This window comes from Barbus barbus (assembly GCF_936440315.1).
Source record: "Barbus barbus genome assembly, chromosome: 14".
Taxonomy (NCBI): Eukaryota; Metazoa; Chordata; class Actinopteri; order Cypriniformes; family Cyprinidae; genus Barbus; species Barbus barbus.
In genome coordinates, this window is record NC_136742.1 from 19,148,261 (window position 1) to 19,163,521 (window position 15,261).

A 15,261-nucleotide genomic window follows, 5' to 3' on the forward strand; every position below is an offset into this window, starting at 1 on the left:
CTCATACGGGTATGTTGGTAATTTCTCAGGGAGATTCTCTATAGGTTTATCTTACACGGTTTAGGCATTATTATGCGCATATTTTAGTAATCCAATGCTCGTGAAGTAGTGTTTAAAACCACTATTATTTCATATTATGTTCGTCTATTTACATGGCTAATGAAATGAAGTTGAGTTTTGAGGCGAGCGTCACCGTCACTGTCGTATCGCTCCATCAATGACATTTGTGAGCTGTGCTGTGAGAACAAAATTATGCCTTTTAATATCCGAAACATTCCTTTAAATATCGCGATTCTGAAAAGGCAGTTGTTTAGCGACAAGATAACAACATAATACAAATTTAAACAAATCTGCGATATGCAGTCCTGTCTGGGACATGTTATTATCGTAAAAGATCTCCGTACAGCGTTTTTCCAAAATGTTTTACGTGTTCGATAATTTTGATGAACTGGAGTAAACTCGCGTGTTAATCAGGATGGACACAACATCATAACGCTCGGTGAGCTTTGTTCACCAATAACGTGCGCACGGCGAGACCCGAGTCGAAGAAATACAGCGGCGCCTCAGATATGAATGATGATGGAGGCTGAGAACGCGGAGAGCTGGTTTCCTCGGTCAGAAAACGGAACCACAAGGTCGAACCTGGGTTTCCTAAACGATTCGTCTCCGGTGGGTCTGTGGGGTGATGCTCAGGATAAAGCGGTAGCACGACTGGAGGAGATCCTGCAGGCGCAGGAAAGAGCCTACACATATTTCACTACCACCATTCAAGTTTTCATCCTCATCGGCTCCCTTTTGAGTAAGTAGACCAACACGGGAATTTGTTTGGCTGTTCATCAGCAAATGTGTGGAGGCTGCACTGGCTTCATCTCTAAATATATTTTAATAAAACAAACAATCACATATAACTGGTTAATGATGTGATAAACTGCATTATCCAGTTTGAGCCTATTATAAATTAATGGCGAATTGCACGGTGCGTGTGAATGATTAACCACTCTAAAGGTTACAGTTGGGGCACAAATTATCTTTGGAATGTGAAAATTTCACAAACGTGATCACAGACTATATTTTCCGTGATTAATCACATTTTAGCAGATGTTACATTGTATGTTCATATCAAGTGAGAGATGAGAAATTGTAAACAAAGGCTGTTTATTATTGAGCATGCACACAATGAGGACACACAGGTGTTGTAATTAGTCATGCTACAGCAAATCTTTTACTTTCACAATCTGTTCAATGTAAGCCCTGATGTTAAAATTAGTGAAAAACAACGAAAGTTGCAAGGTGGCACTTGAGTCATTTTTTACTTAAATATTCAAAACAAATCAATATTGTGTGTGTGTGTTAATACCTCAAAGTACACAATTTATTCTATGGGGAATAGGGCCTACCCAAGCCTTTGTTTAAATAATTTATGTAGGCATGGGAAGAATTAAATAGGCCTATTTCTTAAGGTTTATCTCTTTGCAGTATTGCTGATGTTGAAATCGTTGTTTTGTGTGATTATCTTTCTTTTTCATAACCTGTTGACTTCTTTGCATGCACATGAAGGTGCATATCAGAAGTGCAGTTTTATGTTCTGTTCTTTTGTGAATGTGTTTATTAAATGATTGACCTCAGCTCAGTGATGGTGTCCTTTGTATAATCTATGATTATATCTTTCTAAATTAGTAGTTGCTTGCAACTAGTTAACTTAAGCAATTTACTCAAAAATGTTCAGTTAGCAGACAGATGTCCATACTTAATTTTTTTACAGTACATCACAATTCATCTGGAGAGCTTATGCTGCGATTCAAATCATTTTGATGACAATTATTTTGTTGTTGTTGACACTTTGTGCAAACAGCTTGTCTTTTTTCCTTAAAACAAAACATACTGTATTAGAGAACAGCGCCATTTAAACGATTCGCCATTCCAGAGACATTTCCAAGAAAATGTGTTAAGATGATTGCGTGAATTCTTACACATTGAAGCAAAATGATTATCACATCTAGAATTCAATGATCATGCGATAAACAGAAACTAGAAATTAGATGTTTTTACTGGGTCCATTCATGCTTAGACCAATACAAACAGAGATTTGTAATGTTTCCTCAGTCAGTATAATGTCACATGCCAGGTTTCTAAGGAGACTTTTTACTACATGACAGCCTCTCACTCTATCAATGATACCTTGAACAAAAAGACTGACTTTTGTTTACACAGATTACATATAGGTGCTGTAGAACGCTATTGATCATCTTATCTTCTTTAATGCAGTGTATTCTGTACCAATAGAAATGCAATATTTGGAGAAAGGGGAAAAAAAGTATTCAGAGCCTTCTCGCAGTAAATGAGATTTTAGCATTGTTTATAGTATAATGTCCTTTTGTTCTGCTAGTTTTTCTGAACAACGTCAGAGGGAGGCAATTTCGTCATACTCAAAACAAATGAGCCATCACATGACTAATTAGTCTGCAGCGCACTTAGTAAATGACGGTAATCTGATGATTTGTTTCTGCACTGGATTAGGGCTCAAATTTCAGAAAAGTTGGGAATTTCAGACATTCATTGTGGTTATGGAAAGTCATTGTGGCAATGGGTTAGTCATTATTGCACTCTAGTTTTATCCTTGGCGTTCATTTAGCAGACTGCTTGGCTCATGCACTCCAAATGAAAAGATAGTTGTTTTTCTGATTGCCAATATTCCAGTATCTGTTTGTTGCGTATGCATCCAGTGCATAAATTTTGAATAATTCTCAGACAAAGACTGGACATATCATCCGAAATTTAAAATTCTGTTATCATTTACTTACCCTCATGATCAATATTTTGAAAAAATGTTTTTGTCCACACCATGAAAGTCGATGGGCAACAGAACAATATTGGACCCCACTGACCTTCATTGTATGGACAGAAAAGTTCTAAGACATCTTTCAAAATATCCTCCTTTGTTTCTACAGATATACATCTATGGAGCAACATGAGGGTGAGTAAATGATGACAGAATATTCATTTTTGGGTGAACTATCCTATAACTAACTTTTGAGTGATTTTCCATCACATGATATTTACAGCTAAATTAGCCAACAGCCAACATCTATTCTCATATTTCAAAATTCCCAAACATATTAGAAAGAGTTGAGAAACCACTAATGGAACCCCTGTGAAGTCTAAATTGTTAGCCACGGGCGTACTGGAGACTTCTGGGAACAAATGGACAATTGTCCGGCACTGTCAGTGTGCACTTAAAATGTCACCAGGGTAATAACACAGAGGCAGCTGCAGATGGATTCCACCGCGCTTTGCCTGCTACACCTGCATGGTAATGGGAAAAGATGAAAGTCACAGTCTTTGCGCAATAGATGCACCTTCCGAAAGTGTGTCAAGCGTAATAACGGGTCTGCTAGAGAGCACCTGTCACCCAAGTGCTCTGTTCACATCAACATCCAAGAGGAGAATCACCTCAGGCTCCATTTCAATTCAAGGCGTGTGAATTCCATCATGTCCGTGCATTATTTCTTCCAAGTAAATGAATCTTGCGGTAGTTTTCCACTTGAAGTGACATGCTTAATTTCCATTTAGCCCCAAGTGAAACTTTTTTACATGCTCTCCCTGATTGTTTTAAATGCTTATCTATGGTATGAAGAAATTAAGCTTTTATGCTTATCAGCAACAGCAGCTGTGTTGTCGTGTGTCATGCCAAGGAATATTCAGGGTTCAGTAAAAGTTACGCTCAGTGGACAGCATTTGACTTTTAAATTGTCCCTCATGGACAGTGGAAGTAAATAGGACCAGATTTGGAAATGTGAAGCTTATAACTATATTCTTGGGTTAAAACTTGCATATTATATGACCTGTAAAGCTAAATCATCATTTTGTATAGGAATTTTAGGTTTTTAGCTGATAAATTGTATGTAGTTGTATACAAAACAGTGATAATTTAACACATCTTTTTGGCTACTATTGCAACAAGTATTATAATGTTTTACAGATTGGACTCATTTGCTTTCATTGTACTTTACTATAACCCAAATTTTTGCTTTTTCAGAGAAGAGGAAATTTACTTTACCCAACAAGTGTCCCACATCTAAGTATTATAAACACTTGGTTTTTATGTGCCTGTGCAGGCTAAGCTTTTGCTTCTTCCTAAAATCTTCACACCCTGTGCTGTGAGGCTTGTTTGTCCTTCACAGCAGCATAAGAATGCCATACTGTTGTTTACAGGAACCACAAAGGGAAGCTTTTTTCCCTTCAAATTAGCGTGCAACCTTCAGGTACCTCATTGCCATGGGAACTGCTGTAGACAATAAGATGCAGGCTGCTCATGTCCCTCTGACATTCAGTTGTGTCCTTGGGTACTGACCTAGGCTTGTAACCTTTAACCTTTTCATCTCTTCGTCCCCAGGCAATACTGCAGTGTTGTGGTGCACTTGCTACACCAATGTCTTCAAGTCTGTCACCAATCTCTTCATCAAGAATCTAGCATGTTCTGGCATTTGTGCTGGGTTGGTGTGTGTGCCCTTTGACATAGCCTTGAGTGCCAGTCCCCTATGCTGCCTATGGGTCCATACGCTTCTGCTGTGCAAAGCCATCAAGTTCCTACACAGGCTTTTCTGTTCTGCCACTGTGCTCAGCTTTGCAGTCATTGCTCTGGATAGGTGAGTGGATATCCACACTAATTCACTCATCTTTTGTTAAGAACTAAAGTGTAATTGCTTTAGATTTGAGGTCACTAAGGGTCGCAACCAAACAATAATTAAAACAACTGGTTAAGACAATAAGATGGTGAATGATCGCTTGAGAAATTCTAAAAACGCTTAGTTGTACTCAACCCATGGGCACCAGCTGTTTCACAGACTAGTGCTTCCATAGCAACCTACTCCGCCAGACCCTTTATCAGTTCATTGAATAATTTATTTTGCTTAGCACAGAAGCCTTTCTTGAGACCAACATTTTATCACTTCAGAAAAAAAAACCTACATGCAACATGCAGACACAAATCACAAAATAAAAAATACTGATTTCCATATGATTTTCGATTTCCTTTTTTCTTTCTTGGGAATTTCATTATTAATCTGATTAATAAATAATTGATTTTTTTTTGCACACAAAGCATTTTGGCTGTTCTATAAACAATTTAGTCCTCTAGACCAGTGGTTCACATTGTACATTTTGCATGTCTCCTTTGTCTAACACACCCATTTCAAGTTTGTGAGTCTCTACTAATGAGCAGGTGACCTGAATCAGGTGTGTTTGAATAAGGAGGCATGCAAAATGTGCAGTGATGGGGGTCCTCCAGGAATGTGGTTGAGAACCACTGCTCTAGACAGTATCAAGGCTATGTAATTGATTTAACTAGGTCTGGGAACAGAAGCGTTCTTATTCTGTTCTCATTCAAAACCAAATCTGTTTTAACAAAAAACATTTAACACAATTAGTGTTGTCAGATTTTAGTGAGTCTAAACCAGGGGTGCCCAACCCAGTTGCTGCCGATCGACTGTCCTGCAAAGTTTAGCTCCAACTCTAATCAAACACACCTGACGCAACTAATTAAGGTCTTCAGGATCGCGTGAAAATTAAAGGTAGGTGTGTTTGATTAGAGTTGGAGCTAAACTTTGCAGGACAGTCGATCGCCAGGAACAGGGTTGGTTACCCCTGGTCTAAACCATTCAGCACAACTAGTAACCTATAGTCTGATCTCTAAGCAAAGCTGCCTCTTTAATTGAATCAAAACTCTTTTAGCAGTGTAGTCTAACCGACCCCCAAACGAATGACTCTTATGAGTCGCTTCTTTTTAATCAAAACCATTCAGCGCAGCTTGTTTAGTCCGATCTCTAAATAAATTACTCTTATGAACTTTTTTTTTTTTTAAATGAATCAAACTCATTAGCAGACCATGTATTCCAACTGATTCCTAAATGAATGATTCTTATGAGTTGATTCTTTTTAGTGAATCAAAACAATTCAGCGCAACTTGTCCAGTCCAGTCCCTGAACTAGTTTTGAAAACTACTCCTGTGTGAGCTGTGTCGTTTGGCCATCAGAACAGGAATGGACCTTTTTTGCATTTGAAATTTCTGCAAAATTTCGGTAATATGACTGCGCAGTGATGCCTGTCTGTTTCCCTTCCAGGTACTACTCAGCACTGTATCCACTGGAGAGAAAGATATCAGATGCCAAATCCAGAGACCTGGTCATCTACATCTGGGTGCATGCGGTGGTAGCCAGTGCCCCTGTGTTAGCTGTAAGCAATGTGACGGATGTCTACGCCACCTCTTCCTGTTCTGACGGCCAATCACTTGGACATCTTGTTTATATGATCATGTACAGCGTCACCACACTCATTTTACCACTAGCAGTGGTGTTTCTAGCCATGGCACTAATCCGCCGCGCACTAAGCACCAGCCAGAAGAAGAAAGTGATCATCGCGGCGCTGCGCACCCCACAGAACAGCATTTCCATCCCATATGTGTCTCAGCGCGAGGCTGAACTTCATGCCACTCTGTTGTCCATCGTTCTAGTCTTCTCTGTGTGCAGCACTCCCTATGCCGCTCTGGTCATATACCGTTCAGTGCTGGGGGCCGCAAAAGCCTCGTCTTGGTTACAGCTGACTGCCGTGTGGCTGCCAAAGGTCTCTCTCCTCACCAATCCGCTGTTTCTCCTCACAGTAAACCGTTCTGTGCGGCGTTGCCTTCTTGATATGCTAGCACGCTTGCATCGCCGCTATAGCCGAAGGAACATGGTGAGTGTTGGGGGTCTGGCTGAAGTAGGACCATTGGGGGGCGAGACTGTGGTTCGCTCTGGTAGTCAACTCCTGGAGATGTTCAATATCGGCCAACAACAGATCTTCAGACCAAACGAGGACGAAGAAGATGAGAATGAAATTTCCTCTGTGGCTTCTGCCAACTTTCAACCCAAAGATGAAGGACAGGTTGGAAACGGAGGTGTGGCAAGAGAGCTGCGTCAGCTGCAGTCAGGGGACGCGGTAAAAGAAGAGGGCTTAGTGTTACCAAAACATTCCCCTATTCAGTCATGTGCCTACTCCTCTTCACAGGTCGCCCCTGCGACTCCCACGGACCCCGAGGATGCAACACAGTTTGGATTTGGGCCATTTGAGCTGCCGCCACAATGGCTGCCTGAAACCAGGAACAGTAAGAAAAGGCTCCTTCCGCCATTGGGTAACACACCAGAGGAGCTGATCCAGACCAAGCAGCCCAGAGTTCGGCCCGAGAGACGCATCAGCAGAAACAATAAAGTTAGTACCTTCTCTAATGTGGATCCATGAAACAGTGCAGTGGACCAAATCATAAAAAGCCAAGAATTAAGATAGTTTGTGTTTTATATCTAAAGTTATTTTGAGATGATTTTCTATGTGAGTGCAGATCAATGAAGGACATGGAGAGTATACGTTTACAGTAGGAAGTAAGAGGAATTTACATTATCTCTTGCTGTCAGTTTGGACAATTTAATAGACATCCCTTTGTCTCCATGTACTGACAGAACAGGAAATTGATCTTTCACAGGAAATTCAAGAAACAAACATAAGGTAGGCATGGATTGTATGACATTTGTTGGAATGGTCAATAAAATTAGTCGCAATCAGTTTTTTATGTAGATACGTCCATGGGGTGTTGAATCTGTCTGAAGTGTCCTGCTTAACTTTTTGAAATATCACCCCACTGTCCACATGTTATTTGACACTATAATCTATTTCAGATCGCTTGAACAGCTAGTTAGAAATGAATGTATTGCTCTCAAAATTAAAATATTATAGATTATAAATGGACTTTTATGTTCACTACCATTCATAATTTTTTTCGTGTTTTTGAAAGAGGTCTCTTATGCTCTCCAAGTTTGCATTTATTTGATCAAAAATACAGTAAAAACTAAAATTGTGAAGTAATATTACTGATTTCTATTTTAATATACATTTGAATACATTTTAAGATAAATCACATCCTTCAGAAATTATTCTAGTATGCTGATTTGGCATTTGGAAACATTTGTTATTTTTAGTTGTTTTTATTTTATTTTATTTTGAATCGAAAGTTCAAAAGAACATCAATTTCAAATAGATTTTTTGTTGTAACATGTAAGTCTTTTGCTGTCACTTTTGATCAATTTAATGCATGCTTGAATAAAAAAATACAAAACAAATACACAAACACATCTTACTATCCCAAACATTTTAATGGTAGTGTAAGAGTTTAGTCAACACTTAAACGTAGAGTATGAAAAGTAGATGTGGGAACATCTTAATCAGTTTCACAATGCAACACTGGTGTACAGTGTATGAATTTGTGCTTCATTTTAATGCAGAAAATGTGGCAAAACCAATGTGGGTTTATATGCACATAACACTCAATATTAGTGTTGGAATTTCTTAGGAAAAGATGGTCCATTATTGACAAAAAATGAGGGGATGTGAAGTGTTCAGATTTTACTTGCTTACCATTAAGAGCAACCACAGTGGGGCTGTTATCAAGATTTTGCAAATGTAGATCTGCTTGGCGGGAAACAATGCATTTTAATATGGAACTTTGAATTATTTAATCAGTTTGCTTGCAGAGGGCTATGGCTCTAATGTTAGAGAACAAAAAGCTCAGATTGACTGTTTCTATGATGGGAAACAAAATGAGAAACATCCTCCGCATAGAGGTCATTTGTTGTTGGGAACAATGTAGTGTAATCTTAGTACATAAATTATGACTCACAGGCTTTTGTTTGCCTTTTATTGTTAAAATATTTCAATGCTTTCTCTTCATTATATATTTTCTTCAAAAGCTAAGCCATTCTTGGGCTAATTATACTGAATTTGCTTATATTTCTTAAATGATTAGTTATTTGGAAAAAAATTATTTATTTTTCAATCATATCTGCACAATTATACAATAAAAATTAGATATTTAAAAAGCTAATTTAAACGCTGAAGATAAAGGGACAGTTTTGACATTCAAATGTTTATACAATACCGTAGTCTATTTCATAGAATTGGCTCATTAAATCTCTTCTTCTGAGTTCTTCAGTAATTGACTAGTATTCAATATACAGGTATGTCTTTCCTCAAACATATTTTCATAAAAGGAAACATTGTTTCTCTGAGTTAATCGCCTTTTATGGAAAAAGCAAAGCTAAAGTTTAAGCACTTGCATGTGACTCAGAAGAAAAAAAATGTATTAAAGACGACAGCATGTTTTTCCCCATATGCCAGTTTCAGTGCCATTAATTAAAAAAGTCTTGATGGATTTTAAAGTTGTTTAATGTGTTTTCCAAATTCAGAAACCACTAGCTTGGATTTCTACTTGAGCTACACAATAGATGGTTTGTGGAATTAACATAATACTTGTGCTCGTTTTTTCCACAATGCCTTAATGAATAAAAAAGGTCAAGCAAAAGTGTTGTTGGGAAGTACACTGATTGCCAACTATTTACATGGCTCTTTAAACATTCATAAAAAAAAAATGCTATTTTTATGATTTCCAATGCATTAGTTAAATTGTCTGATGGAAGCACATGTCTCTCAAATTTAGCTAAACTAAATACCTCAAAATTGAAAGCAAGGGTTCATTTAATTAGAGTTGCCAAGCAACTGATAACCCAGCCTGTGGCATGCATAATGGTTTACTTAATAGGACAAGAGTTTACAGGCTTTTTATTCCTTTCTTCCAATGATTTTCATTTATCATCAAGTAATATTGTCCCTGATATCAACCTTGATATTATAGGGATTGTTCACCCAAAAATAAAATTGTCATTAATTACTTACTCTCATGTTGGTCCAAACCCATCTTCAGAACAGAAATTAAGATATTTTTGATGGAATCTGAGAGCTCTATGACCAGTGTTGGGGGTAACGCATTACAAGTAACGCGAATTACGTAATAATATTACTTTTTCCAAGTACCTAGTAAAGTAACGCATTACTTTTTAATTTACAAGAAAATATCTGAGTTACTTTTTGGCAGCGGCTATTTGCACTAAGTGTAAATAGCAATTAGATGCTATTTACACCAAGTGCAAATAGCATATTGTTTTAGTGACAGATTCTATTTACACTGTTAAAATAGCAAGATTTTCTGCTATTTATACTACTTATTGCAAATAGTAGCAATTATCTGCACCTCAGTATTGTAGTACATTATAAAACAGTACGCAATAATAACGTACTGAGTGTAAATTATAATTTTAATTCAAATTTATTAAATGGATGCCACCTTATTGGGACAATAAAGCCCTCCCTACACCTACCCTAACCCTACCCGATACTTTATTTTCAACTTTTTGATTATTTCCTTCATTTTTATTGAAAATAAATGCCTTTCTGATGCAATATGAGATTTGAAAAGGGAGAAAAAAAATGTTTGGCAAAAGGTGGGCTCGAACTCGGGTCGATCGCGTCAAAAAGCATGCGCTTTATCATCTACACCACTGAAACTGATGGAAAAGAAGATGGGCTACAAAATGGCGCTGTGTGAGCATGCTGTTACTATAGATCTAAATGTGAATATGCATGAATTCATCCCACTCGCAAAAAACAGATTTAGAATTCATCAAAATGAATTAAAACAGTGAAATGCAAACTCAGAATATGACGCAAACTGCAATAATTAAATATGTTAAACACAAATGTATCTAATCCCATTTTATTAACTAATGTCTTTGCTGCTGACCTTTGATGATCCAGTTCAACCATACTAATAAGCAAAAATGACTTTAGATAAACTAACAATTGTACTTCATTGTTTTTTTATTGCCGAAGAGTGTTAAACCTTCGTATCCTGAGTTTTACTTTACAGATGTGAATTAACTTTTCCTTCACAAAATACAGGACTTTTACATTTGTATTAATGTAATTTCTTGTATTAAAAACAATCAAGCCCTGCTCATATTTAAAAAGTAACGCAAAAGTAACGTAACGCATTACTTTCCATAAAAAGTAGCTAAGTAACGTTATTAGTTACTTTTTTAGGGAGTAACGCAATATTGTAATGCATTACTTTTAAAAGTAACTTTCCCCAACACTGTCTATGACGCAATGATATTACCACGATCAACGCACAGAAACGCAAGATACAGCAATAGTCCGTCTTCCGCCATTTTGGAGAGTACCCCAGAACGTAATCAATGTAATCAGAGTTGTTTAAGTTCAGTATACAGCGCACGCATGATGAACGTAAACAATGCTGATTGCCGATTACATTCTGGGGTACTCTCCAAAATAGCGGAAGACGGTAACTCGGGGAGAAGAATTGCTGAATAAATTGTTATTATTGTTTTCTTTGCACACAAAAAGTATTCTTGTAGCTTCGTAAAATTATGGTTAAACCCCTGCTGTCATGTGGACAGTTTAACCAATCTCCTTATGTTTCTGTGCGTTGACTGTGGTAATATCATTGCTGTCTATGGAGGGTCAGAGAGCTCTCAGATTCCATCAAAAATATATTAATTTGTGTTCCGAAGATGAATGAAGGTCTTATGGGTTTGGAATGACGTGAGGGTGAGTAATTAATGACAGAATTTTCATTTTTGGGTGAACAAACCCTTTAAATCTGTATTATTATTATAATTCAGTGCTACTAGTATGACTACTACTACTACTACTACTAATGATGATAATTAAATATGTATTCATCAAGTCTACAAGTTTTTGTATTTGCATTACTTTTTATTTTACGGACATATGTTTTTTAGGGACTCCTACATATGCTTATGAAACTCTTTTAAAGGTGTAGGCTATATTAGGGTGATCTTTATTTCCCGGACATGTCCTGGCTGGAATTTCTAAATTAATGCCTAGGTTTTGGCTTTGTTTTCCTCTTGTTTTCATACTTGCTGAAGGTAATGACTAAAAGTAGTTTGACCAAATAGCATGCAGGCATTGTACATAATCAACCAATAATGCCATGCCAGAAAATTGGATTTACAGAGAACGATCAAAGCAGTGCAAATGCATACGTATAATGTATGAGGACTGTAGACAGCATGTTTAATTAACACATTTTAAGCAGTTAAAAAAATTGCAGCCGGAACGTGTGGGGAAAAAGAGGACATATGGTCACTCTAGTTATGTGAAATATCCTGCATGCACTGTGAGATATCAAAATCACAACACTTTTGAGTGGTCTTGGCAGCTTTCTGCAGAGTTATCAATAGCACATTGACCAGCTGGGCTCCTGGATTGAGGAAATCAGCCCTTTACAAGAGAAGTCAGCAGCAGAATTGGTCACATCTGATGGAGGCTCACGGCTATAGACTCCTAGACAAGACTGTCTCGCCGGAGTAAATGGAGCCCATCTCAATTGTGCCTACCCACCAGCATCCTGCAGCATGATCAGTCTGCTCTGCCTTGAAGGCAATGGCAGGGAGCAGCATCATTACATCTCAAGTATCTGGATCCAGGGACAAGATGAAAAAAGGGCTCTCATCAGCACACAAAATCCAATATGTGCATTTGAGGTTTCTGAAATAACCGTCATGCTTTCTGCTTCCTTTAAACAACATATTGAAGAACTGGTATATTGCATCAGCAGTATCTACAGGGTCAATCATAATCTCGATGATGCAATAATGTGACCAAGCATATGGCTAGACAGGAACTTGAAATGCTGTTTTATTGGTTCTCTCTCATCCTGTCTGGGAAAAACACAAAGGAACGTGATCCATATGTACCTTATACTCATAATTCACTCCAGTGTATGGAAACGTGGAACCCTACTAATGAAATCCTAATCCTGCCTCCTCAAAAAAGAGCCAGAGGACAGTATACCCACTGCACATGTATTTCATTGAAGTAAAAATGCTCTAGATGTCCCCATTGAAATTGGAAGCAGGGACAAATGAAGCCTACAGAGTACTGTGTCTGTATTCAAAAATATAGGCAATATTCTTCTTGTGATTATGGTGTTTTGAAAAATGACTGTCCTCTTAGAAAGGCTCCTCAGCCAGACATGACTGTTAAGTAAACACTATTATCCAGTGTGAATGGGTGACCCAGGACCGCTCTGTAGATTACATTTGCCGAGGCAGCCTCCCTTTGAGTAATAAATCAATGAGGCCTTGAGAGACCTAGACCACATACAGTACAGCTGCTTGAGAAATACATCAGGCATTCAACAACATCATTCACCAGAAACAACGTAATGATTTTGCTTTATGTGGGATATATGATGCAACGTTTATACGCTATGTGTTTATTATATTATACAGGAGTATAGGGACCAAAACCTTTGAAAATCTACAGCTGCAGGAAACAATAACGTAGATCTGGGGAAATTGGAGCGTTTTTGCTTTTTGTTTCATTAAAGGAAATTCGGGCAAGCACATCTGACTTTATCAAGAATAATTAATAACTTGGCCTCATTCATGAACACTGAACAAAAAACTGGCTTTTATTAGTCCGTAATGTGGGGGTAAATATATATATAAAAATGTTTATGATTATAGGTCCAGTGATGTTAGCTATCACACAGTACTTCCATTTACTTACATTAGAGGGCAGTGTAACTTAAGAAAAAAGTTAATTAGGATAATAATATTTCCTATTTCAGGTCAAGTATGCCCTAAGGTAACCACGTCTCTGTATTTTACAATGATTAATATATAATTATCCATTTCAGTGCTGAATGAAATATTACTCCAGTCAAAAACTTCAAGTTCAAGAAAACGTTTGAAACAGTTGAAACATGGAAGCTAAACATAATAAATTGCATTTTTATCACAATATTACCACAATTAACCACAAAAATCTATAAAAAAGATGGATTTTGTTGTCAAACTGAAGGTAGTCCACTTTCTTTCAGGCTGTCATCCAGCTATAAATCAATAACAGGCTTTTGGCTTGAATTGAAGATTATATATTACAGTGTCAAATTATGGTTACCATCGAAAGTCTTGCAAATTCATTTAAAGAGCTTAAACAAAATTAAATGTAGGCTAAAGATGGACATTAAGCACTTCAAGGTTAGCCTATTGAGATAACATAACCCTTTTATCTCAACATACCAAGGGCAAGAGCTGTCATTTACTGAATATGAACTGCAGTTATGCAAATACGAACTGCAGTTGTGTTGCAATCCACACCGTACAAGACCTGGCATGTTTTGAGCAGAGCAAGCTAAGGATGACTATATTTTCAATGCTGTCCGCTAGTTTCAAACAAAACACAAAATCCAAAAGTAGGTTAAAGGAAAGTTACAACGGTGTCAATAAGATGTTATGAGCTCTGGATTAGGGGAAGGCAACAACAAAACAGACAAAGAGAAAAGTCATGGTACATTAGACTACCAAGTGTGTCTCTTTGGCCCAGTTGTCTTTAGCAGTCCATTGTCATCAGCCAATCAGTAGCACGAAAAACCCAATTTTTATGTGGCTGTCATAATATTGACAGATGGGAATAATTTAAAAAGAGTCATAACAAAAAAAATGTGTGACCTCATTGATATTGATACATTTTAAATCTAAAATATAAGGATGGATGTGCTTGGTGTAGAAAGGTAATCAACCATCTTCAGTGTCATGGACAAAAAAGTTTACTACATCTTTGTATAAGTCACTTATATCACATTATGGATTTTGAAGTGGATCATTTATTCGTTTTATTTTGCCAAGGTTGGAGATACTTAGGGGCTCTATACAAGATGATGTATTTGGATGACTTCTCAGACAGAGAAAAAATTGGTAACAGATTGAATATTTTTTTCTAAAAGACAATTTAATTAATTATATTAAAAAATCAAACCATAAAAAGAGGAAAGTTTGTTTTTTTATCTTCAGTTTTATTGCATAGTTGGTCTGTTACTCACTCTTTGAGTCAAATGTAGAGTGCTTGTGTTACTGCACTCAGTGGCACGTCACGCAGTATGTGCGTTTCTACAGTTAGCAGTGTGTATTGTCTCTGAAGAAGCTCTTTCACTGTCTGCACTTGAACCTCTCATAAAACAAAGCTCATTTTCATCAAGAGCTCCAACATTTCCACATTATTACTTAGTCTACAAAGGTGAGTCACACTTTCCATTCAGCCAACTTGCTCGTCCAATCGCACAGCCACTTTCTCCATGTGAATTCCTTTTAATATGCTGTCAGGCACCACTGGTACATTGCATTTACTTTATATTTACTGTTTCACACATAAAATGTTGCACAGAAGACCCTTATCAACTTAACAAAAATAGTAGTAACCCCCAACCCCAGACAAGCTTGACTGGATAAACTCAGGTGAAGCTGCATAAAATATCCTTGTTCAACTGCCATTTGCAGTGCAATAAACTTAATAGGC

The 15,261-nt window shown here is 37.3% G+C and overlaps 1 protein-coding gene across 1 annotated transcript; it reads left to right on the forward strand.

The window, feature by feature from the left end:
• Window positions 1–573: 573 nt before the first annotated feature.
• LOC306879880 (G-protein coupled receptor 176-like) lies at window positions 574–7,272 on the forward strand (the record flags this gene model as incomplete). Its single annotated transcript, XM_079433107.1, has 3 exons — window positions 574–799; window positions 4,394–4,646; window positions 6,120–7,272. The coding sequence occupies 3 exons, from the start codon at window positions 574–576 to the stop codon at window positions 7,270–7,272; spliced, it is 1,632 nt and encodes a 543-aa protein (XP_079289233.1).
• Between the last annotated feature and the right edge of the window lie 7,989 nt (window positions 7,273–15,261).